Raw genomic sequence first — 27,009 nt, forward strand, 5'->3', positions numbered from 1 at the left:
GCCACTGCAGTGTAAGGAGGGAGTCCAGGAGAGAGTGACAAAAACAAACAGAAGTCTAGAAAACACCAGGGCGTAGCTCTGGTTAGGAAAATGTAGGCACCAATAGTTTATTCAGCCCTGTGCTAGTCTGAGTAGAGGTTGTTGGTGACTCCTGATCTTCTGCTGCCTTTTCCACCTCTCCTCAGCAAGGTTGCCCTCTCACACTTCCACATGGCAGTGATGGTGCACAGGGAGAAGAGGAGTTGCCGAACGCAACCTCTGGGCTTATTCCCCCGCTGCCTCCTCCTCTGTGTCTCACCACAGGACCCAGCCTCAGAAAATTGCTCCCATCTCCCAGTGCTGCAGCTCCAGTGAGGCACAAGGAGGGAGAGAGAGAAACAGCAGCAAACCCCACTCCCCTGATGCGCATAATCTAACTCGCTAACTATAATTCAGTCTAGCTCCAGAAATGAGGATAATTTTGGATTAAATCCCAGAAAAATCAGTCTTGGTATGGTGAACAAACTTTTAAGGTGCAACAGCTGAAAGAAACAAATGAAACTTGGATCAATGGGGTCTGGTCACTTTTGTAACTGTAACTCCAAAAGTTTTAGGACCAGGGGAGAGCAGTTGTGCCATCTAAATAGATGCTACTTCCCTGAATGTTCCCAAGGCTCTGGGGAGAGCTTGCCTTATCAGCAGGAATAACTGCAAATCCTCCTTCAAAAACAAGATCTTGAGAGATGGAGAGTGAAATTTGTACTTCTTTTAGAGAAGCAGAAACTCAAAATACCACTTATTAGAGGAGTCACATGTTTTGCATTGGTATATTTCTTTTGCTTCTCCTGAAAATGCTTCACATGAAAATTTCCGGAAAATCACCATCCTCTTTGGACTGGTTCTCTTGCAGGCAGGCAGTGCATGACAGGCGTGAGCAGCAACACCACGCTCCAAGTCAGTGCCCCCAGTGAGGTTTCACAAGAAGGTGCATGCCATGGCCAGCACACCCAGGGAAGGAGGTAACTGACCCAGGACCACAGCAAGCCTGCAGACTGTCCTCTCCTGTCTGTGTCAGGGTGAGAAGCAAAGCCTCTTCCTGTGCTAGGGTGGGTGCTGTAGGTCCCATACACCTCCACCTCCTGCTCCACACAGAGCCATGGTTTCCACTTACTTCTCTGATGAGAAAAGTCTAATCACAGAGGTACGCTTCTCTCTCACCCAGCCAACACCCTCCTTCACACAATAGTCATCTTTTCCTTAGGCAGCTGTTCTCAACCGATTTTGATCAAGCAGACCAGGAGCTGGGCTCCTGCTAGGGAGGACAGACCGAGGGCCTTCAGTTTGTCAAGGTTATAACTGCACTGACTGGCTTGTGGAGGTGCAGCTTTACAGTCACAGCTCTGGCTTCATGACTCCCACTGGGCAGCCAAGCTTCTTCTCATTGACAACACCCCTTCTGCTGGTACTGCCATCTACCAGTGTGCCACAGCCTCTTAACTTTGCACAAAGGATATAAACTTCTGGACAAACACCAGGGAAGATTATGAGACTTTAATCCCTGAACATTAGGTACACGTATCTATATTTTTGCCAACACTCCCCCTCAAACAACAAAAACAGAAGAGCACCCCAAACTCTAAGAACAGCTTTTTTCTAGGAGCTCAAAAATTTAAATGTTAGATATTAAACTTCAGTTTTCATACGATCTTTTCAATGTAGAGCCTCTAGTTCACAATACTGAGTGTGAAAAACAGTAAATTAATTAAGAACATCTGTCCTCCTCTTGATGTAGTATTTATGGCTTTAGTTTGGATCATTAATACTGAATATAGAAGCAGTTTCCTTAATTCCATATGCTGAAGCAGCATGTAGGTATAATCCACATGACATGACTTCAGTTCCTAAATGTTAGCTTCTGTAACATTCATGAAAAAATTCTATCTTTCTATTCAAGCAGAAATTAGGTAGATTTTTTTTTATAGTGTCTTTATCAGTTTACCTGTCCATTGCCCAGAGAAGTAGTGGATGCCCCATCCATGGAAGTGTTCAAGGCTAAGTTGGACGGGGGCTCTGAGCAATTTGGTCTAGTGGAAGGTGTCCCTGCCCATGGCAGGGGCATTGGAACTAGATGATCTTCAAGGTTCCTTCCAACCCAGTTGTGGTTCTATGATTCTATGAAATACACAATACTGAAAATTTGCTGAAATTTACAGCTCAAGATACAGCTGTCTATGGCATTAACATCTATGGGAATTACAAAGACAACGGCTAGCAACATCTATGCCATACAATTGATTCAGTTGAGCATTTTTCTTTTGAAGTTAAATTCAAGGTCATCGCAGTTCAGTCATCTTTCCATATTGAACAAAAAGTACCTAAAATATGAACCATAGAGCATTTTATTTGGATTTTACATATTTGTTTCTAAAATAGCTGTCTATTTATCCTCACAACATCCACTATTTTATGCTTTTAAAAAAATGCAAATAAGAAATCTTAGAAGTAAAAAGACAATGAATCTAGACAACGATATTTTTGTATTTATTGCTTTGTAAATCAACTAGTAAAGAATTCTGTTATTTGAAGAGTAATTTCAACCACTGATAAAAACCATACTTCATTGCTGCTTAGATAATCTCATTTTACACAACGGTATTCTCTTGAGCATGTTTTCCTTCATTCAAAGTAATCATTAAATCCTTCCAAAGCAAAGAAGGAGACAGAAAAACAAACAGGAAACAAGTAAATAAAAAAATTTCACACTGTGATTAAAAGTTACAAAACTAAAGGTGAGTTCTTTATTTTCAGCTCCTTCAAACCTTCCGTGTCACCTTACTCAACCTGAAACATCCCTATATCTCAGTTTTCTTAGCTGTAAAATGGAAAACATGATTTTAAACCACACAGTCCCACAGTGCACTGGAAATACAAATGCATTAGTATCTGTGAAGTATTTGGAAGATATTATTGAGTTGAAGGTATTATTTCAGAAAGAAGCAACATTATTTCAAAATTTTAATATAAATCTGCCCTTACTAATTCTGTCCTTTGTTTTTACTACACTTTTCCTCTACTGTAGATAGAGGATCTATTGTACTAAATCCATTTAAATGATTGTTCCCTGTATATCAATCCTAACCCGGCAATGAATTATTATATCTTACAAAATAATGTTAAATGCAGAATCCCAACAATCAGGATTGCTTTACTTCAAACTTAAACTTACTATGCAGTCATTACAGCGACATTACACAAGCTATCTTGTGTTTTAAGAAAAAAAAAAAGAAGGGAAAAAAAAAAAAGAGCCCTCAGACCATGGGACCGAAGAATCAAGAAAGGCTTTCAAAATAAGTCTGAGTTCAGTATCCCTGTGAAAGAACTTCTCCTGCCTGTGAACAATTTTTCCAACCCCCTGAGACCTTAAAAGATCTCTTCCTTCCATCAAAGCCCACTGTGGCGCTCCCCATACGGCCCACAGCTCAGAGGCAGACACTGGCTGAAGCTTTCCCCAGAACCCTAGAGGCACTTGCCCACTGCCTCCCAAAATGACAGACCTCTTCCCTCTCGGGGTGCACTGCAGGTTCAGCACATGGGGAGAGTGTGCATCAGCATCACGGCGATGCCTGTCCCAGCTCATCTTCTGTGTGGGCAGGGTGATTCCCACACCTCCCTGCCTGCCTGCCACAGGAAAGGTGGTTTTGACCCTTGGTCCTGGCTAGGGGCAGGGTGCAGTGCTCTGAACATCATGGCAAGAGGTCTTATGGACCATGGTGGTTAAAAGCACCATATGTCACTGGCTGGCGCAATAAATAGTCACAGCCTTGGGGCTGGCAGTCTGCAATATGCTTGCAGCTAGTACCTAAAGCTTCTCTGCTGCCTAGAGAATTGCAAATCCTAAGGATGTGACATTTTAACTGGTGTATTTTAATGAACTTAGCTGTGATTCCTTTCAATCCCTAAAGTTCTTTCCTGCAAATCATTTCAGGGGTGAATGAAGAGCCCAACCCCTTCAATGGAACTCCTCCTATTGACTTTGGTTCCAAAGAACTCAGGATTGGTCTGTATGATTTAATTTCTATTTTAAAGGTTTAGGCAATCTTAAGAACAACCTCAGCTATTTTAAACCACGTTAATTTGATCATACTAACCTACAGTTTGCAGGCTCAGAATTCAACATCCACAGTCAATGATGACTCAGACTACTCATTCCTTTCTGCATTTTTTTTCTCCTTTTTTTTTCTTTTTTTGGAAAATAAGCCATCTCACAACCTTCTGTATTACTATTTTGGCAGTTGTGATTTATACAACCAGATATCAAAGACTTTCAAAGTTGGATGACCAACTGGAGGGTTGGATGACCAAATCTATTCCAGTGGAGAATCTAAATTGGTTAGACTCATTGTTTATATCAGGATTTTCCCCTCTTAGGTCACAAACAGTCTGCTAGGGAACTGCGAATGAAGGTACAATGCTGGCCTTGAGACAAAACCACCCACATGAAGTAAATTTAAATCAGTGCTTCCTCCAGGAAACAAAGTGTTGTATTACTTACAATCAGATCTGATTATGGTTTAGGGAACTCTTTAAACCCATCTAGCAGATCAAAGGAAAACAGATTTAAACTGCTGTGCTCATTGTTTAACGAACACTGGTTGATTGATGCAAAGATCAACATGCTTGATGGCTCCTAGTAAAAGTTTAGTGAAAACACAGGTCATACTAAAGATGGAAACATCCAATCTCACCATTTCATCAAAATATCTTCAGATTTTAGATTTTAAATTGAGGCTAAAAATAGCTTCATTCTAACATTTTTGAAATAAAATCAAGTTCATGAAAGCTATACAATGAATAAGGTCTCAACACTGTGTTGGCCTCTCTCTTTGAGGCCATAAAAACACCCATTAATCTCATCACCAAGAACACATCAAAACCACATTCACAGCATCACAGCATACAAGACATCTTTATGCATGTTTATGTACTATAGCATCCAGTAAACATGCAGATCCACACAGCAGCATGCAAACAGCCTAGCAAAGAGAGGGTTAAGACAAAGAATATCCTCAAAGCAATTTCAATAATTCCTCTAGATCACGGTGTTTGTGAGAAGTATTCTAGATGGAAAGCAGGCCTCGTATCAGTTCAGAAGTTGTTGATCTGACACAAGCCAAAGGAACTGGCAAACTGCAAGGAGAAAGTTGCTAGATAAAAAAAACCAAAACAAAATAAAACAAATAAACAAACACAAGGAGCAGAAGGCTCATGTTAAGAATCAGCTGGATCTCTTGTACTTTCTAGAAACAATTATTTTACCTTTAATTTCAAGGGAGCTTTGGGGGAAAAGACTGAAGGAAATATAGTTCATTTTAGCAAAGCGCATATTGCAAAAAATAAATTTAAGAATCTATTTTTGGGCTTGAATGGTTGAAGAAATCCCTGATTAGCCTCTTAATGGGGTGAGTCCAATTTATTGAGAATGATCACCAGAGGGAGTCATTGACTTTCCCGTTAAAGTCAAAGGGAATTTTACATACTTCAGGAATGCAGAATTTGGGGGCAGAGCTGAGAAAGACTTCAAACAGACTGGAGTTCAGGGACTAACACAAGCCACTGTTTTATGGATTTAATCTGAATCCATTTTCCCTTTTGGAGTCCCAAAGGATGACTGATATATTCCATGGTTAAGGTTAGACAGAAGGCACTGAAGTCTTTAATTCAGTGGGTACACAGTCTCACAAAAAACAAACAAACAAAAAAAACCCACCATCCCCCCAAAAAAACAAACCAAAAACAAAACCAAAACAAATCCCAGCACTTGATTGGTTTTACAGCAATTTGGACTGGTGCAAATAATAACTTCTCAATTTTCTCTTTGGACATGCAACATATGTTCCAACTGAAAATGCAGTATTTAACAGCACAGAGAAAATCTCCAGGTATCATATATGAGATTATGTCATACCTCTTGGTAATATCAGGACCTCAAACAGTAAAAGAAAAGAGTAAAATGGAAACAGAAAGAATTGTTAGCATGAGGTCTTTGTGTTGTTGTGGTTTGTTTGATTTTTTTGTCTTCAATATTAGTGACTAAAAGAGGAAGTGAGAATAGGGATTTGTGAATGAAGTAATAAAATGAACTAAGTAGATGAACCAGTCTACTCAGCCATGAGCAAGCATGCATTTTATGCTCAAACACCTAAATTTCATAATCTTCAAAGAAATATTTTCATGTTAAGAACTCGGCTTTTCTTTGCTGGACTTCAGCTCAACCTTGTTCTTGCCACAGAAGCCCAGCAGACTTTGGTTTGGAAACAAGCTCATTCACTCGGCAACTTTCTCCTTAATTCTGTACAATAAAATTATATAGCAGAAAATTAGGAGATTAAGAAAAGACAAGGCAACAGGCCCACCCAAACAAATGCAATTTCACCTCTCTAGAAACGTTCTCTGAACAAATGGAATTCAATTTGTTTCTGTGTTCCCAAGTAATGGCAGCACCTTGTTTTCTTTGTTTATTTAATTACTTCTTGTTCATGCAATTAGCTGACAGACTGCAGCCTTTTGTTCATTATAACACAATTATTTGCATAGCTGTTTCCATTTTGAGCTTGAATTTTGGACAGAAGCTCTATTTTGGACTGTGGCAGGCAGAGCCACTGTTGGGAAGCCTCATGCAGGGCAGCACGCAGCAACCTGCTCCTTCATGGAGTGAGTCGCTCCAGGAGCTGCCCTGGCTGCCCATCTGCTTCTGACAGCAAATCAAAGCCCTGTTCCCAACATGCAAATTAAGACCTGGCTGTCTGTCATCATAGGTACCACCAGAAACCAGCTGAGTTCATTCTAAAGCATTTTCACCAACAGGCTACCCATGCATAATTTTCTGCCCCTTAGGAAAAACTTCCTCACTGAAATGGTGGCAGGCATTGGAATGAGCTGTGCAGGGGAGTGGTGGAATCATCATCCCTGGAGGTGTTAAAAAAACATGTAGGTGCGATCCTTGGGGACACGGTTCAGTGGTGAACATGGCAGTGCTAGGTTAATGGTTGGAGCTGATGACCTTAAGGGTCTTTTTCATCCTAAATGGTTCTATGATTCTAAGGTGTCACTCTGGTCAATATATACATTAATTTAAAAATATCAGTACTCTTTCAGAGATTGGATGAAAAAATTTAGAGGTGGAGACTATTTTAGGCTTTCTTTCATGAACAGTTTAACATCCAGTTCAGTCTAGTGCTGTTGTGATGCTCAAATGAGTTTCTGCATCATTAAATCTTTTTTTAAACACTCAAGATATATCTCCATATCACAGTTTTGCAGAATGCTGACCCTCTCCATTAATAAATGCAGCAATCACCACCCTCCAAGTCCTCTAAGTTTCTGCCAGGGAACTGACATCACCTTATTTTTATCTAGGTTGCTCAGAAGTTGAGGAATCTGCACCTTCTTACAGGAACAAGAGGCAGAGTCAATGCAGGGGGAAGACTGTATGCTCTGCTGCGCAGAAGCCACCTTCATCTCAGCCTCCAGGCACCTAAAGCCCCCCAAAACTCAACCTCTCAGGAGAAATTATACACCAACATGCCAACTTACACTATTTGAAGTACAGAGAGCTGGAACAGACAGCTTGAAAAAATTGTCAACCTTTGTCATTTACGATTCAAACTTCATATAGGACCCACTGCTCCGGTCAGGGTTAGTTCTGTAACCAAATGTAGCAAGGTGCAGCCTTTTAACAGCATTGTTTTAGTCCTACCTGTGCCATCTGCCTCTCCAGCTTTGACCGGGGAATATCATCAAAATAGTTTTCATTTCTTCTTCTCCTTGCATCGCCCTGCATGATAATGTGGGGAACGTCCAGGGAGCCACCAGTAGTGAAAGTGCTTTGGCTAAGTGATGGAGACAACTGAGGAGGAGTGTGGTTACCGCTGGGTTCCTGGACAGAGAAATAAAATGCAGCATAAGAACAGCATATTACTGACTTCAAACCACACATTTAAAAGTGTATTTGAATGGTTCAAACTAAAAAAAATAAGGAACAATTCCTGCAGTAGAGGTTACTGTGGATGAACTTTTGAGATTTGCTACCTAACGTGCTGAGCCCATGTGGAAGGAAAAATAATTCACTATTTACATGAACTAGTGGCAAACTTCCTCTCCAAAACATCCTTGTGTTATATATACTTCCTTCTAGGACTGCTGGAGAGATAAAACAGTGAGTTACTTCTTGTCAAGGCCCAAATAAAGCCATGATTTAGGACTAGCTATTTGTAAGATGAAATACATTCTCACTACTGAGCAGCCACTCTGAGCAGTGAAAGTGATTTGAAAGTGATTTGAACTCTTGCAACATCTCTTGCTGGAAAAAAAGAAATGCATGTCCATTTACACAGTATAGATACTTTGTTGCAATTTTTATAGGTTTTGCAGAACATCCATTTTAACTGGAAGTACCAGATATCAGACACAAGCTAAGTAACAATTCCTAGAACACATGAAAGCATCAGAGCACAAATATTTCACTGGTCTTTTCTTGTTATCTGTGATGAACCTTGTATCAGTCAGTGTACAAATACCATACTCAGTTGATACATAAACTCTATCTAATAAATAGGTAAAGGGGTCCTCCTGATCATCCATTTTACCAGAATCTGCTACCACACCGCTCATTTGTAGCCACCATTCGTATGTTTGGAAACACTTATTCTCATGCACATCACATCACTTGTTCAAACACCAACTACAAACATCAGTGCCCAGCTCTACTGTTCAACACTCTTGGAGGTCCATCAGAAGGAGCAGAGACCTACAGCCTACTGGCCAGACAGTCTGCATCTGTACCATCCCAGTGTGGGCAGTAAAACACTGCCATAGCAACCGAATGGGAAAACGTTCCCCTCTCATGATGTAGGTTACTGGGCTCAATTTATCTGACACAAGAGATTTCTCTGATAGTAAGTTCTCTGGAGGCAGAATGTACCCAGGAGCATGTTTGCACAGTGTAGACTTTCTCTAAATCACCTGTCGCTGTAATACTCTATTTCAATACTTAGCAACAAGAAGGGACCTGAAAATATTAGAGGAAGCACAAACCTGCACCAGTGTGCATGGAGGGTAAAAAGTTCTGCCTTTTTATTTAAAGAGAGAATTAAATTGGATGATTCATGCATGATTAGGTTGAAGCAAGCCCAGTTCTGAAAAGCATCAAGATACTTTACTCGATGCTGTTAAGAAACAAGAGCTGGTGTAAGAAATCAGAGAGTAATAATCTCTTCCAAATGGAAAGGAAAGGGACTCAAGTCATAGTAACACCTGATGTTAACATTTGAAGTGTAGGAGTCTATGTGACATTATTCCTTGCAATCACAGTAATGGATGAGTATTTTTCATTTTGGCTCTAGTCAACCAACAAGAAAAAATATAGGGAAATATAGTTAAGCAATTTTTAATTACCTTGGATTTTTTTTTTAAATTCTCTAGCTTTCCTATGATTTGAGACAAGCACTTGACATTTCCCAGGGCAAAGAAAAGAGTGTTTTCCTCTTAGGAATAGTCTTTTCCCTCCTTCACAAAAATCCACCTACAGTCGGCCCAGTTACAAGCTTCTAAAAAGCTGTAGTCTGCACATGCTCAGGTTTGGTGGGGCATAATCTCTAAAACCTACCCTCTCTGGGCCTGACAAGATGGTGCACAGACCTCTGCCCTGAAAATAACCTGAGTACAGGGGCACCAAACAAGATCCTCTTTACTGACTGCTACCTGCTGCTTCAGATAGGTAGGTAACCCCTCTCTGCTCCAAATCACGATTCACACACTATCATTAGACTGATAGGGCTGTCAGTGCATCAAAGAGACAGATGACCATGCAATGAACATGTAGATTCCAGCTCTCATCGAGCTTTTCATATTTTATCAAATTGCATGTAAAGAGGAAGTTCACTCTGAGATCTATATGGGAAGATTGCTGGCAAGGCAATGCAGACGAGAAATACCAAGTCAAGAAATACAAGAATTATCATGCCTTTGCATTCTGGAACAGTATGTAATTATATGATTTTATGCTATTTTCTCACAGTCGTCCTTCACAGCACAGATGGATCCTCAACTGTGCAGCATATTGTCATATACTCAGCACCGTGTTATCATTAGTTATTGTGTAGTCAGTATCTTATTCTCACCTTGTTTCATGGCCCCAAACCCCTTTCCTAAACTCTATTCACATCCTGCTCTAAAGATAGGATGATTAATACTGTCATATTCATGATGCTCATAACTGCTTTATAAATGTCAATCAATTAATTTTCACCATGCCCCTGTGACTTCTGGCATTTTATAATCACCACTTCTGTGTGGGTGACATGAGATACACAAAGTTTAGAAAGTATCAGTCACCTCGTATGACCAATTAGAATGTTTATTCCTGATTTTCCAAGTGCTCGTATTCCAAAATCCGCTGCTTTGTTGATGTAATTTGTAGCACTGTGTGCTCAGCACTAGCATAAACCAGACTCCAGTCAAATATGCAGAATGTTGGTAACATACAATTAGCAACTGTTTATGAGGCAATTAACTAAATAACAAGCATTATCCAAGGTTTTTGTGGCAAAAGCAGATGTAAATCTGTATTTTCATAGGTACAGCTATTCCTTTAATCATGAGCCCCTCTCCCATTCTTCCTTCATTCCTCATCCTCACTCCATACCCACCTTCTCATCTCCTCAACAAACCTGCAGACCAAGCATGGACACCCTTGCAGGTGCTACCACGGCCTCAGTACCATGATACTGTTAGTCACCAGGTATTCATACCATGTTTCTACTTGGCTGTGAATGCAAGGATATATGACCTGAAGGGATGTCTGACCATATATTTCACTTTCAAAATCTGTTTCATGCCCACCTGTCAGTCCTGCCAGTCATATAAACCTGGAAAAACAAAGGTTAGGGCTGGAAGGGAGCTGAAGAGATCCTTCTTCAAGCCGCCTGGGAATACCTCATGTCCCACAGATGTTTGTCTAACCAGTTCCCAAAAACTGGAATTCTCTCTGGTGAATTAATTCTTGTGTTATACTGTCATTACTATTGTAACACTTTTCCAAATTTTCTGCCTAAATTGATGGTCCTTCACTTTAAATTCCAGCCTCCAGTGCTGACTGGGTGCAGACAGGCTTCCATGAATAATATGGAAACTGCTTCTGTAATTAAAGATTATCATGCACTCAAAGAAGGACAACAAGATTACACAAGTAAACTGAGATCCAGCAATTACTATACTTCTGAATATATAACTTTGAATCAAAATAACTTTTCCTTAGTACACAATTATTGTGGGAATAACAGATTTTGTAGATATTTTTAATGCTTTTTTGCTTTTCCTCAATATTTAACCTTTTCCTTTGAAATATTTTAAAGGCTAATACAAAAAACAGTCAAAAAAGATAAAGCATTAGCATTGCTTAAGTTGAGCTTGGGACCTTAAAAGTAGACTCTTTAAATAACAAACTACCTTTCCTACTGATCTAGAGCAGCCTGATCTAGTGGAAAGTGTCCCTGCCCATGGTAAAGAGGGTTGAAACCACGTGATCTTTAAGATCCCTTCCAATCCAAACCATTCTATGATTCTAAAGAAATCAATCTTCTAGCAGCAGCAGACAGTTTATTTAAACCAGTTTTCAAGCTACAAATTATTGCAGAGTACAAACTAAACACTATGTCTTTCTTTTGTGTAAAATGGCATAGAAGCAGTTGATGGAAAAAACCCTTTATTCCAAATGCATGTCCTCCTCTTTAGGATTCTCTGTGAAGTCTCTAGTACCAAGAGGTGATAAATGACATTTAGCACTGGCCCGCATCAGTAGCTCTAGCTGTGGCGCAGCAGATACTTTTTATCACTTTGACTACAGATGGAGGACATCCAGTTTTCTCTTCAGAATTAACTGAGAATATATAGTCCTGACCAAGAATGTGGGCTGTGGAAACTTTCCCACCCGCTGAAGAGGAATAGATTCTCCTGTTCAGAGTACTGAAGGCATTGAGAAAAAAGTGTGCCTTTCGATATATTTCTCTTTCCTTGGAGTGTTTTAACACCTGTCATGCATCAGGAATCATTCACATAATACATAAAAAATAAAGTACAAGAAAAACATTTACATGTATGTGCAATGTGCCTTAAAGCACATTATAGACTTGTCAGACCTTTTTCAATATGCATTACGAATAGGTTGAATTAAGGGGCGGGATCTAAAATGCCTGTATGGGGCATCTGAGAATAAGCAGGGTGAAAATCGGCTGGTCACAGAAATTTTAAATGCACTTGAAAATAAGCCCTCATTCTGTCTTTCTGTATTTTTCTTTACACCAGAAAATTTAACTTGGGAGCACTGACACTCTGACATTTTTAAATTTAATCCTAAATGAGATTTCAGTCAGAAATGCTGCCTCATAAAAATAATCAGATCCAATCAAATGCAAAAGGTGTGACCTAAAATATAAAAATAAAAAGTGTTGCTATGAACTCCCTTGGAGAGAACACAGTAGGAACTGGTCATCAGACTACAACTTGATAAGAGTAGCAGACAGCAAGTAAGCAAAGGCATTGGATTGGAGAAACTGAGTGAAGGTGGTATAATGAGAAGAGATTAAATGTGGTCAAGTGTGGAAAAACCCCAGGGACATCGCAACAACATTTCTGAAAGAGGGAATACAAATGAAAATTAAAAACATGATGAAACTTTTGATATACAGAAACATCTTAATGGCATTTATATCAACAATTTCAAGAGGTTCTCCTTAAAGACAGCCTAAAGCATATGTCTGAAAAGTAAGTGCAAGCCTTCAAAAACATAAAAGGAAAATGGTAACACTCCTTCAGCAGTATCGATCAGCTGGGTTGTGCAGGGATTCCTGAGGGCAAATGTAGATGTGCAGCTTGTACACACCTGGTTCTGAGCTAGTTTCCTGAGCAAAGATAAGCTGGTACTTCTAAGATACTATTTATCCTAAGGCAGACATCTGAAACAGCTCAGATGAATCACCCTGTAAAAATGTCAGTTTATCTCTGCTGGCTATATGGGGAGATGTGACTGAGCAGGTCAGCCTAAGATGTCCATACTGTACACCTCTGAAGTGAGGTAAATTGAACCCCACTAAAAGCAGCCATTGTTTTCATGTGAATGTTACGAAATGCTTACTGACTTGTTGAGAAATGCAAACAAATTTTCATGGGGACCTACCCTGAGGGTTATTGACCGAGGTGGTTTCTGAGGAGGATCTTCGTGAAGCCTGTCTCCCAAAGACGCCAGAACGCGCTTCCGGTGGCCAATCAAGCTAATTTTTAAGACCTGAAATAATATCAAAAATATCTCATTAAAAAAACACATGGCAATCATTAAATAAAGATCCATTCAGAGTGAAGCCATTTTCTCTTTAAACTTTTTAACAAGTTAGTCCTCTAGACAGGCTGAGCAGACAGAGTGTGAGGCAAACAATCAGCAGAGAAAATGAGAAGTGAGATCAAACAGAGAAAAAATGCCGTAAAATGAAGGAAGAAACTAGAGCAAGTACAGATGTGGAAGACTGAAAAAAACAGACTGAAAAATGAGTAAAGAGGAGACAAAAATGAAATGAAGAGAAGGTAGCAGAGTAGGAAGAAAAAAAAGGAAAGGGGATGAGGAGACTGGAGAAGGAAATGTAGAAGAGCAGGCAAACGGTGAGTGATGAGGATTAAAGTGATTCATTGGATGGATGAGGAAGAGAGAAAGGAATGCTTAGAGGGGGACAGAAGGGAAAAAAGAAATCATACAATGGATAAATGTTATCACTTCTAAATCTACTCATTATGCCTTTCACAGGTAATCTCCAAACATCACATGCAGTTTGCATTATGGTGGAGAATCATCCTTGTGTAAGAAACACAGGATGGACAAACTTTGTCCTGAAGTTCTATTACTTTTATCAGATGCAAAGAAAAAAACATGTTGCACACAAACATGTCCACCAGTGGATATGTTCAAATATCTCATGCTTGTCCAAACTCCAAGAATGCTGCCAAAAAAGTTGTTCCAAATTTTCTGCAACTATTCTCCATCTGTATTTCTCTGTGTCCCTGCCACATACAAAACCATCATCACTCTCAGGAAAACAGGGAAAAGAGAAGCAGTGAGTTGAAAACTTTACAGATTAGTGGGGAAAAAAAAAATCATATTTCAATGGCTACAATGGCTGTAGTGTAAAGAGTGTAAAGCAGCCCTAATTGTAGCAGCAAGCCTCTGCTTTGCAAACAGAAGTGTCCTTACGTAACTTCCAGACTGTATATGTGGTTTTATACACCAGAGCTGCCTCCATTCCCTCTCAGAAAACAGTACTTCCCACTATATTTAGGACCACTGTGTGTCAACACTCTTCAGTCGAGAGGAAGTTCTCGCTCAACCTAGAAAAAGTAATAGTCCCCAAAAAAACCCTGAAAATGCTGTATCTTAAGTGAACAACTACTTCAGCTTAAGCAGCAGCACTAAGAGCTACCATTCACAAGAACAAACAAAACCCAAATCCCAGCACCTCGCCTACTACATCTCTTAGATCCAGTATCTCACAACACACTGTCATTTTATTCTAGTATCCATCCCTATGCATCCATTATCCTGTCAATCCATGGGCATGTGAATTTGTCCACATTTCCTCTTTTAGAGGTCTTTGTGCTGTTTGACACTGTTAAACATCAGTACCATCTTGTTTACCCACATCTACAAAGCGATGGGCTATGACATGAAGAAGATGGAGGCCTTCCTCCAAGAGGCAGCTTACAGAGGTGTTGCAGACCCTGCAGCTCAGCAGCAGACCCAAGCTGCAGAGTCCCACAAACCACCCTGTTATGTGATACTCTTTCAGCCCAAATCTAGAGAAGTACGAGTGAAGCTGAGATAATGCAGCACACACAGAAATGCCTGAGGCATGCAGGAGACTTAGTTATGTATTCAGTTTACATTGAGTGTTAAACAGAAGGGTGCACAGTTTGTCTCCATATTTAACCATATGAAACACGTGCATGAACTACAGCTGCTTTAAGCATTAGTCAAGTAATGCACTTCAGTGAACTTGCTTCTTTCATAATGCTTCCCCATCAACAAGATCATTTATCCAGAGATTTTTAAGCCAAGCTACAGTTCTTGGGTTGTTTCAAGGTCCTCAGCACTCTGACTGTCTTATTAGCTATATCAAACCACACAAAGTAATTCTCTTTGACTTCACAGAGCTGTTGAAGAACAGGAGAGAAAAGGACATGAGTCATAAGAGATGAGTAGACAGGTCTAAATGGCTAAATTATTTCAAAAACTGTGCTCAATTTGAAAGTAAAACAGATCTTTAAACACCATATGCACTGCTAAGCTTACTCCACCTTTTGTTTTTCCAATATAATGGTGGCCACCCCAAATCTGAAGTGAGAGGGATTTAATGATGCAACCTACAGAAACATATGGTCCTCAGTCAAAAGGCAGTTGCATCACAGTCTCGTCTGGAGCACATAGTCCACTAACTGAAGACAGTTGTATTCTTCTGGAAATGACTCCCTAGCAATTTTCTTACTTGGAAAACCTGTTACTTAACTTACAAATGTAAAACACTGTTTTGTGAAACACTTCTATATTTGAGTTATAAGAGTTTAACAAACATCCTAAAACTCTGGAAACTTGTTCTGTGATGGATTATCTTTGACAGTATTTATCAAAAATGTCCAGTATCACAAATTTAGGTCAACAGTGTGGAATGGTACAGCTGCCTAAAGCAATACCTTAGACATATGCTAATGCTGTGTTTTAGGTAACCATTAAAAGTCATGCACTTACATAGCCCACAAGTTAGCTTCCCATGAATAATTTGTATATACCAGGTAACACTGAACACAGTAACACTGAATAGGGACAGTCAACACAATACACCTAAGAGCTATGTAGTGAAGCATTTTGTCAAATAGACTGTAGGCTACTTAGTATACAACAAAGAAATGAGTTTTGCAGTGTTGCTGTAGGAATCAGCAACATGGCATGAACCTGCTCAGAGTACCTTAAGGCCACCCACGGCCTGTTATTTCCTTACTGGGACAAAAGAAAAAAAAAAAGCATGTACATGACATACTTCCTTCCACACTGACAGCAGGATACCTGAGACAAAAATGATACAACTTAATCTCATATATTTGATTATATTTGATGCTGTAACACAATTAAAGGAGAATGGGGCAAGTCATTTGTCCAGAGAACTGATAAATGCACACAAATTTAATCTTATTTTTACCTCCATACTCTGCAATGATTAGCATACAAAATGAAATTCCACTAGGAAATGTAAGAAATCCACAAATACAAGCAATGTAACACTTTACATTTAGATTTCTGGCTTAGTTGACAGATGTTTCAAAAAATACATGTAGCCCAATAACTCCCTGATGACTGTGTATGTGCAGATGCTGGAATTAACAAGTTATTCCATCTAAAAATAAGTATTATTTCTGCAACATTCTTCTGCCTGATCTTTTCTTCTAATTAAATAATAATATCCAATATCCAATACTGTATTTTTATAATTATTCTACCTTTCTTTAAGAGTATTATAAAGATTACAGAAATTCAGGACATCAATTCCTTTTCTTTTCGAAGAATCTGAAACGTTACTGTACGGGCTAAAATTAGTACTATAATAGCACAAGTGGTCTGGACTACATGTGTAACAGCAACTGAACGCTAGGAACACACTATTAAGCACTATTGAACACGCAGCCACAAAGTGCAAAACTAGAGAGGGATAAGAACAGAACTAGAGAGTCATAAGAACAGTACTAGTGATTCTCTGGTAGCAGCATCAGACACTTTAAAATTTGAGAAAAAAATAGTAAATGCAAGCCAACAAAGTGGGATCTTCCTATTTCTACAAGTAAATGGCCCAAAACCCTAGCTAAATTAATTTTTCTTAACCATTTTACTGCTGGTCATATTGGAGTAAACTCCAAGGTATCTGGAATTGCAAGTGGAGGATACATTTACTACCTCTTTCCTGCCACAGTGCTGACCCACAGGGCTAATCCTAAAACATGGCAGTGCCCAGAATACCCACCAAGTGAGTCCACATCAGCCAGTACAATTCACCTGATTATCATGACTGATTTAACCAAAAACTTGAAAAAGGACTAGACACACTTGCTGTATAAATTCTCAGCATCAATAACTGTTCCAAACTTTACAAATCCTACCCACAGAACTGCTAGAACACTAATGCAGCATTAACAGTTAAAACAAACACACAAACAAAGCCCATGAAACAATCGAAAAAGGCGAAAAAACCCTATATCCCACATACTGACCAAGATTACATGATGTAATGATCAGCATATTTTGAAAATTAAATATATCCGAGTCAGTTGTGATACTTACACTGAAAGAGGAAACATTTAGATTAGATATTAAGAAAAAATTCTTTACTGTAAGGGTGATGAGGCACTGGAACAGGTTGCCCAGAGAAGTTGTGGATGCTCCGTCTCTGGAAGTTTTCAAGACTGGGTTGGATGGGGTTTCATGCAACCTGGCCTAGCGGACTGTGTCCCTTCCATGGCAGGGGGATTGGAACTAGATAATCTTTAAGGTCCCTTCCAACACAAACCACTCTATGATTCTATGATATTGAATGCCCAGTGGCTTACCAATACCAGACACAGCCAAATCCAGTGAAACCATGTTAAATTTCTATTGCATTTTTCACATAGTGATACTTTATGCTCTTTCTCATCACATGGGAACAGAGGAGCTCCAAAACATTCTGAAGGTCAGAGGCTTGCTGCAGCTTCTCTGGTGTCCAGAACTTCAGGGGAAGCAATTGTTTATTATGCCTATGAAGAGACTTTTAAGAGACTTATGCATATAATAATTATTTCATATCATAAGGATAAGAAATATGCATAATACTACTCTGGAATTAATTACCCAATGGGAAACAATGTCATTTGTCTTGGTGACAGCATTTCACAAAAGCATATGGCTGTCTCATAATTCCCAATTCTATACATTATCATGAGGAACTGATGTTTATTTGGTCACCCACCACTTAAATAAACAAATAATTTAGCTGCAGATTTCCATTTAAGGGTACTGAGAAAGCTAAGGTCAAGAGTCTTCTCCAAGTAAAGTGGTGTTACAATGTTGCTCAGCCATTGCCACCCCAGGTCAGACTGAGGGAAGTAAGAATTCATTATTTTTTGCAGAAGTTCTCAAGACAGACTTTGGCACTATGAAGCCATTTTTGTCATTAAAGTGTTTTCCAAATTTTCATCAGTTTAACAATTGGCTGGGCTGACTGAAAATATCAGGTGCTAGTACTTTTAGCTCCAATAAAGATAAAAAAATTAACTGTAATTTTGTGCTTGTAATCAATAACCATTAATATTTCAGTTGAAAAAATATCAATTTAATACTTCATTAATAAAAATAAGTAAAATGCAATGAAACAAGACCTGGCCAAAACTGAGAGCTGGTCACTTTGCCTCCTGAGGATGTGTCTCAGGCTGCACACTGAACTGGTTTTTAAAAACAATTTTTTAATTAAGAGGAAGTTAAATCCACGGCCTTTTAAAAACTAAATCATGGTTCGATCATTTTACAAGCCTCAGATGTAATGTTATATATGTGCATTTTTATCACACTAGGCTCCAAACCCCATGAATCAGAAATCCTAAACATCTATTATACATACAAACACCAAGATTGTTACAATAATGATTACTCTGTTCTAAGAGACAAGTCTAAAAATATTGTTTATGTGAAAAATGGCAAGCACTGAGCAGATCTGTAAATTAAGTGAAAACACTCCTTCTGTTTTCACAGGCGTTAAATAGAAAAAATACTGGACAGTTTGAAAGGTGGAATACATTCCCAAGATTGAGTCCTAAAGGATAGACTGTTCCCTCCACTGGGGACTTCCATTTCCATTTGTGTGTTGAGCTAAAGACAGGTTCAGTTCCTGGTTTAGATCAGATTTGGAGAAGGTGTGGTCACAGAGACCTGCAGTACTATTACTCCTTGAGGTCTTCCATGTTAATCATATAGCACCACGAGAGAGCAATTGCAATACCAATATGTCATCCCACAATATTTTGCAGGACTACTTACACAGCAGATGAATTATAATTAAAGTTACTAGTATTACAACACATTTTGTAATGAGCTAATTATTTATTTATCTATTTTTAATAGGCAATTATCAGCAAAGGACATTAATCTGTACACAAGCATGAAATACACTTTGTACAATGAGAAATAAAAGACAGAACACAAATCTCCATAGAAAATTTTAACACCTCTAAAATGGATCCTTTTTTCTGATTTTGATTCAATTTCATCACAGACTTAATTCCAAGCAAAAGGAAAAAAAACCCAAACATTTAAGCCCATTTAATGAATGGGACATTTGTCTACTAAATAAATAGCTTTTTTTTTTAAGCTTTCTAATAACATACAGTAATGAGTGTTTTCATAATATAAGAAAAAGCAAACAGCCATTCAGCGCTTAGAGTAAAAATGCAAATTACTCTAGCTCACAATTATAACCAATGCTGTCATGAAAAGGTGAGCTCTGTAATATGGGAATAGTATCAGTTAATTATAAAGATATTAATATATTACAATTGAAAGTAAATTGTTTGCCTCTATATCATACAGTTATATAGTCTGACAAAAATTGCAGTAAAAATAGTGAAAAACCTAAGATGGTGTTAATTCTTTCCAATACTAGAATTTAATGAAAGTCCCTCTGTGGTTTTTTTTTTTTATTTTAAATCATCAACATCTTTTAGATACACAATGACTGCAGATAAACTGTCTTCAACATACAGAAAGAAAAGCCAAACACTGGACAGAAGCACCTGTATCAGTGATCAGAACAAATGTTAAGAAATGCTATTCAGAACACACTTATTTTCCTAGAATATTTGCAAGTTACCAAAAGTATGCACGAAGACCTAATTACTTTTGCATTACAGTTACTTCAGTTTAGTAAAACTCTTTTTCTGTGTTCTAAAACATTCACATTAAAAGCATCAATTCCACTCTTGAATATCTAGTTCAAGCCAGATCTATGAACAGAGGCTACCTATAGCTTCATTCAGGATGTGCTATCTCAGAATCACAGAAATCATTTAAGTTGGAAAGATCACTGAGTCCAACCATAAAACTAAAACTAGACCATGTCCCTAAATGCCACATCTACACATCTTTTAAATACCTCCAGGAATAGTGACCCCACCACTTCCCTGGGCTGCTTATTCCAATCTTGACAACCCCCTCAGTAAAGAAATTTTTCCTAATATCCAAACTAAACCTCCCCTGGCACAACTTGAGGCCATTTCCTCTCATCCTGTCACGTGTAACTTGGGAGAAGAGATCAACCCTCACCTGGCTACAACCTCCTTTCAGGTAGTTTTAGAGAGTGAGGAGGTCTCCCCTGAGCCTCCTCTACTCCAGCATAAAAAACCCTAACTCCCTCAGGTTCTCCTCATCAGATTTGTGCTCCAGAACCTTCAACAGGTTTGTGCCCTTCTCTGGACATGCTCCAGCATGCTATGGAGCAGTTCATACAGGACATCACATACAGCAATCCAAAATCCACCTATTCCCGATAGCAGTATATATTTCAGAGTTATAAACTTGATAATGCAATATTGTTCTATTGTTAACATGAATATTTACCCACTTTTTAAGAGGAAGAGTTGTAAAAGTATCATAATTACAAAAACTTGGAAAGTGTTTGTAGGCTTTGATACAGGAACCATCACTGGTAATAATAATAATCTACCAGTATGAACTGACAGCATGATGCCTAAGGCCATCCCATCCCAATTCACTGCCAAAATACAGGTGAATTGTCCTGTAAGTCTCATGGCATGGAACTGCTTCCTTAGAAGAAAAATCTGCAGAAATAAATACCAGGGTGTGGTCCAACAGGAGGGGTGCTGGGCTGCAGAGTAGGAGCAGCTGCAGTAGAGCAACCTCACAAGGATCTCACTCCAGGAATCACAACCACCTTAAAAACGGACCTGGGATGGAGGCAGGGAGCAGTTCTCCATATGGCCAGCTCCTCATCTCCTTTCTTCCTTGACCACAGAGATGCTAACACTGGCACAAGTAAATGGGCAGGAAAGTACAACCAAGGATAGGGGAAAGAGGGAGGGGTGGAAATTTCATTTCAACAGCTGCTTGTGCTTACAGCGGTGCAAGCCAAACACGAAATGCGTCCACCACAGTGAATCTGCAGTTTCTTTCGCAATGGATCACCCAAAAGAAGAGGGCAGCTAGCATAAAAAAATAAATCTGTAAAGAACCCTAAAGCAAACACTTTAACAGAAACCATGGTCTATGAGCCTATATTTTGAAGTATTCAACAGTCACTAAATTTAGTTTTCTAGTTTGTCTGTCAGGTGTCTGCCATTTTCTCCTTGAAGACTGGAATGAATCTGTCAGAGAAGGGGTAACCATTCAATGAAAAATGTTTTTCTTATCATAACTGCTCCTGTCTTACCAGTAATCAGTGTGAATTCACTCTACTGCAAAGTGGTTGCTTAGGCTTGGCCGTACCAGTCTTTGACAGTATTTGGCACACTGGAGGAAAACACATATTGTGATGTGCTGGTAATAGGCAGCATTGACTCTGTCTTTGGGTACCAGGTGTTATGCTGTCCAGGGATGTCACCACTATCAAGATCTTAATTTCATTAATTTACAGGAAATATGCACCTACATCTCTGATGTGATGTAAAGAGGGTCCTCAATTATCGCTCTACCTGCACTGCAGTAACAGTCAGCTGATCAATTCCATCACTTTCCTTTCAGAAAGGACACTCCCTAAAAGAATAAACTTTGAATGACAGATAACCTCCATATAGGTTATGATTTATACAACTTTAGTATAAAAATAATAAATAAAAGATCCTCCATCAAATTATTTTTCCAGTTGTTTTATGCTATAATGGTTTGTAATCTTTTCTCATTAAACAATTATTGAATTAAATACCAGCCCCTCTCCCCAGGTTTCACACTCCTCTCCACCTTCATCAATCTCATCCTTTAACACAAAACAGAAGAAGCTGCTACATACATAAAAGCTACCAATTCATCTCAACTCCAGCTATAGTAATCTATAGTTTTCTTTCAGGTAGTCTGAATGATCAGCAAACTTTAAATAAATTAAGAACAATTTTGACTAATCCACATTCAGTTTGGATTGTGATGTTGCCTGTCAGATTCTGAACCCCAAATCTTGTACATTTTCCAAATACATGATATGGTTTCAAAAAAACTATTAATTCTTCCTTATAGCCTTACTTCGTTTATATCCTTAATGCTGTCACAATGGTATCAATGCTACTACTATTTTAAAAGAAGGCAACGACCACCATGGCAGAGGAGACTCATACATCACAGGCAGTGCCGGCATCATCCTGTACTTTGACTCTTAATCTGTGAGGAGGAAGCACCGTGGGTGGGAAAGAACAGGCTCTATAAGCACAGCAGGATGGCTGGATTAACTCTGCCAGGGGCAGCAAGGGGAGAGCAAAAGCATTTCTCAAAATATCTTTTTCTTTTATGCCTTGAGGTAAGAGCAGGAAAGAACACCATCAAAAAGTGGGGTTACAAAAGGATACAAATAAAGTGGCAAAAATATTCATCCGTCAATAGCTTAAGTGAGTTCTTCCCATGTGGTTCTGAGAAACACGACAAATTCGAACAGAAAAGATTATTGTCTGCATGATTTGAGATAAATTGAAACCACAAGGCTATTCAGATCATACATATCTTCTGATGCAGCTTCCTTCATTAAACATTCAACATTAGTCTGGCTTAAGGAAGAAACATTTTTGTACATAACCAAATTAGAACAAAGCAAGCTGTACTGAAGAGTTCTCTCCAAACAGGAGGCTGATTTTGTACTACAGTTAAAAAAAAAAATAAAATAAACTGAACTTCATATTAGCAGTGAAAACCAGCAAAGCTTTGGTCATCTCAAACTTTTTGTCCATAAAGTTATTTTATAAATTAAAAAGAATATAGATGTGTGTATCTTTTTAAATTCCACAGTTTGGGCAGATCCATTATTAATGAAGCATTCTGGTAAAACCCAGCAGTGAATGGGTTGTCATGGGAAAGGCTTTCTAGCTATAAATTCTATTTGAATTTTTTCAGTGAGAAGAGCTGCACAGGACTGACTCCTCATATAGGGTAGTGCAGCATGTTTTCTTCACCTCCACTCTTTCTCCTTTTTATTTCAATCTAACCAAAAGTTCCTGAAAAAATCCTCCTCTTCAAAGGGAGGATAAATTTCATCTCCACAGCTCAGGTTTTGCTTTTCTTTACCTTAAGCCCATTCAACACATGCAGTAAAGTCAAAAGGAAAGACAGGTCCAAGGATTCCAGTCCCCACTTTTCCCATCAGCAGCAGAACACCAGCAAGTCCTTATTTTGCAAAAATGTTACATGAGGGGATCTTTGGACCTGCATGAAACCAAAATGACTTAGTAGACCTGTGGGTTCAGCTAACAGCAGTACCATGTTGCAAGAAGTCAGAGGTCCTAAATCACATCTATAATTATTCCCAAACCACTCTGAATGTTTTCATGAATCTCCCCAATCTCTAGTCATGCCTTTTTATAATTCTAAATATTGTGATTTAGCAAAGACCTCAGCAGTGCTAGCTTACCTTAGTAATGCTAGCTTAACGGTTGGACTCGACCATTTGAGAGGTCTTTTCCTACCTAAATGATTCTGTGACTATAAATATCCTTAACCCAATGATTAACCATTCTGATTCTTGAATTATGTTTTCTGTTAATATTTAACCTAAACTGTCACTTGTCTATCTCTTATTCTGTTCTCATTGATTTATGAAAATAATTCATCATTATAAACAATTTTACTACCTTTTGCAAGTCATTTATCATAACGTACATGCAATTTTGCAAAACTCTTCTAACCAAGAGATTTATCTTCTGCTCCTAATTTGTTTTAAGTGGACATAAAGAATCCAATGTATATGCACATTATCCCAGTTGAAACATAAAGGGAAGCACACTAAGAGACAGAAATCTACAAGTTTTTATACACACTCCTTTTGCTACTATGCACAACATTCATATATCACTGTCCTTTTTTTGTGTTCTGTTGTTGACTGATATTCAATCAAATATCCAGTAGCTCTACTCCTGCCCATATTATTCCCCCTGTACTGCTGTTCAGTGATATACTCAGAGTTCATTATATTCTCTCATGTGATCTGTACTTTCAAAATAAATCACTTTCACATTTCTTCAATTAAAACTTATATAACTGACTCAGCCCATTTATGCATTACAAAGATCATACTCTATTTTAATCCTATTTTACAAGCGTTACTATAACATTAAATAATCACCCTTCAGATCAGAAGTAATGCCATGAAAATGCACATTTGTTTGGAATGACAAGTTTTGCTAAAGCAAAAAAGACATTAGTTTATATGTATATTTATATCTCTTAATTTATAGTGTTAGGTATAATAGCCAGAGGCATTATTGTGAAAGCAAATAAGTTTCTATATCATCTTGTCACAAATGTGCACTACAGCACAGATCACATTAACTCACTATAAGAAATCCTGTCATGAACTTTTTATGCCAAATCACCACATGAACTATGATTAATAATGAATCAGAAGAGTAAATTTATATGAATACCAAGCAAAGAGAAAAAAACCTCTTATTATGGACAATTAGATGATAATGTAACCTACGTATGTGCTATGTTTTCTAATATAAGGTATTTTCACATGACTGACTTAGACTTAAAATGCATTTCTGAGTTGTACTAGAGAATTAAATACACTTTTAGCTTTTCAAATTAGTAAGCCTAAATTTAGTCACTGCTAATTAACTATAGTTTTAGAAACTCTACTATTCAAGCATACATCTCATTTATGCAGGTTTTTTAATTTTTCCTGTATTTGTGATCCAGATCTGGATCCAGAAAACTGTAAGCCTTTTCTAATTTTAAGAATCCTGACATTTAAACTTGTTTCTATTGTAATAAGAACCTTTGAATCATAAAATATTTACATTTATGTGTTGTGTCCCTATTTTCTTCTCAGATTTCTCACAGATACTCAACCATATAAGTAAACCAAATTTCTGAACAGAATTGTAAGCAAATGACTGTCTTAAATTTAATATATGCTTTTGAAACGTTATGTTTCTGTACCACAAATAAAATTTCTTCATTTTCAGGAACTCATTCTGTGGTTCACCCTAAATTTGGTCCAGTGATCCAATGAACTCCGATTGCAAGGAATTTACCAAGCGCTGATGTTCCCACTGAGACCCCAGGAGCTGGGTGCCCTCCCTGGCTGTGAGCCCAGAGGACAGAACCAGTACAAGAGTGGTGCAGCCAGGCTTTTCCTATCAAAGTGTGGCATGGATGGACTGAGAAAAATTCTCCAGATTCTTCACCCTTGAAGATTTAAAATTATACATAAAGTTAACAAAACATTTTAAAATCATAGAATCAGAATCTGCTGAGTTGGAAGGGTCCCATCAGGATCACTGAGTCCAGCTCCTGGCCCTGTGCAGAAAACCCCAAGATCCACACCATTTGCCTGAGAGTGTTGTCCAAATGCTTCTTGAACTCTGTCAGGCTTGGTGCTGTGACCACTTACCCGGGAAGCCTGTTCCAGTGCCCAACTACCCTCTGGGTGAAAACACTGAATGTACTGGCTCTTCAGAACTGCTCGGGATATGAAAATCCATACTGTGGAGGGAGCAGAGCACAGTGCACTCGGTAGCACCCTGAAATTTCTAGACAACAGCTCTCTGCCAGTAGAGCTTTCTGGAGACTGACACAGAAGCTCCAGTTCAAAACTGAGATGCTGGTAGGCTGTGGGATGGAGGAGTTTGAAGCATAGTGGAATGCTTCAACACACAGATTTTCCCACCACCACGTTGGCATGCCCTTCCTGCTTAGAGCTGCTTCCCAGACGTCCCACAGCTCCACTGCGGCAAACAAGTGCTGCTCAGGGTCATGCTGAATTCATTGCTCCATGCTTCATCTCTGGAACACACAGTCATTAACAAATAATTTCACATAGAACTGGAACTACCGAACATTCCAATCTACATTTGTTTTACAGACCAATGGGAAGTAACACCTTGTACAGGCCAGGGATGCCTCCACATCTGTGCTCAGGGAAAGCAAATAAATGACAAAATCCCACGTGCAAATCGTAAATTAAAAGATGGCAAGACACACTATGAGCCATAACTAAGTGCAAACTGTACAAGGAATTATATCTGTTGAGAACTTAAAATACAAATGTTAAGTTTTGTTAACCTGCTTCTTAACTGCAGATACAACCAACGCAAGCTCCTGAAAGAATAAAATGAAATGGGAATTTGGAACCTATGAGAGATAAAACGAGTTCCAGAAATTTTAAGAGGACGAATAACACGGGAGAAGAATAGGAAGACCAGAAAATGGGTCATTATAATAATCAGATGAGAAATAGCTAATGGAAGGATAACATTTTACAATAAAATTAAAAGGCAAGTATTTGAAGGATATCAATAGGTGACATCACAAGGTTTTTTGATAACTAGAGTAGATAATTTTATCTGTCTCTTCTGGCTGTTCGGATAACTTTCCTGTTTTCTTCTTTACAAATTCAACTTCCTTCTCTCTCCTCTGTCAACCTTCTCCCTCTCTCTCTTCACATCTTATTTTCAGCTCAACTGACCCCAAATTCCTTTTCCCTTGCAGCTTTGCTCTAGGTCCCCTTCATTTCTTTACCACCCATCACCCACCACCCAGATCAGCAATCTCATCTGCACTTGCAACCACATTCCCACCTCATCCAGACGACCACTGCAGAGGTGACAGGGCAAAATGACAGCAGAAGAATGGGCAAAAACTGCTGACCAATGAATAAGGCAAAAAGCCCAGAGAAAAATGGAAAGGAAGCAGTTGGATTAATAATA

At 38.7% G+C, this 27,009-nt stretch overlaps 1 protein-coding gene across 4 annotated transcripts in view; it reads right to left on the reverse strand.

Moving 5' to 3' along the window:
• LOC113993801 (ankyrin repeat and sterile alpha motif domain-containing protein 1B-like) overlaps positions 1–27,009 on the reverse strand; it is a 195,472-nt gene that overhangs the window by 37,930 nt on the left and 130,533 nt on the right. For all 4 annotated transcript variants that reach the window (XM_039387706.1, XM_039387705.1, XM_039387704.1 and 1 more), the window contains 2 exons: positions 13,211–13,318; positions 7,736–7,915 (listed from right to left, as the gene is read on the reverse strand). In XM_039387706.1, the coding sequence (XP_039243640.1) occupies positions 7,736–7,915; positions 13,211–13,318 (288 nt within the window). The remainder of the gene's footprint in view (positions 1–7,735; positions 7,916–13,210; positions 13,319–27,009) is intronic.

Source organism: Pipra filicauda, unplaced genomic scaffold, assembly GCF_003945595.2.
Source record: "Pipra filicauda isolate LSUMZ 115617 unplaced genomic scaffold, ASM394559v2 scaffold583_size265894_pilon, whole genome shotgun sequence".
Classification (NCBI taxonomy): Eukaryota; Metazoa; Chordata; class Aves; order Passeriformes; family Pipridae; genus Pipra; species Pipra filicauda.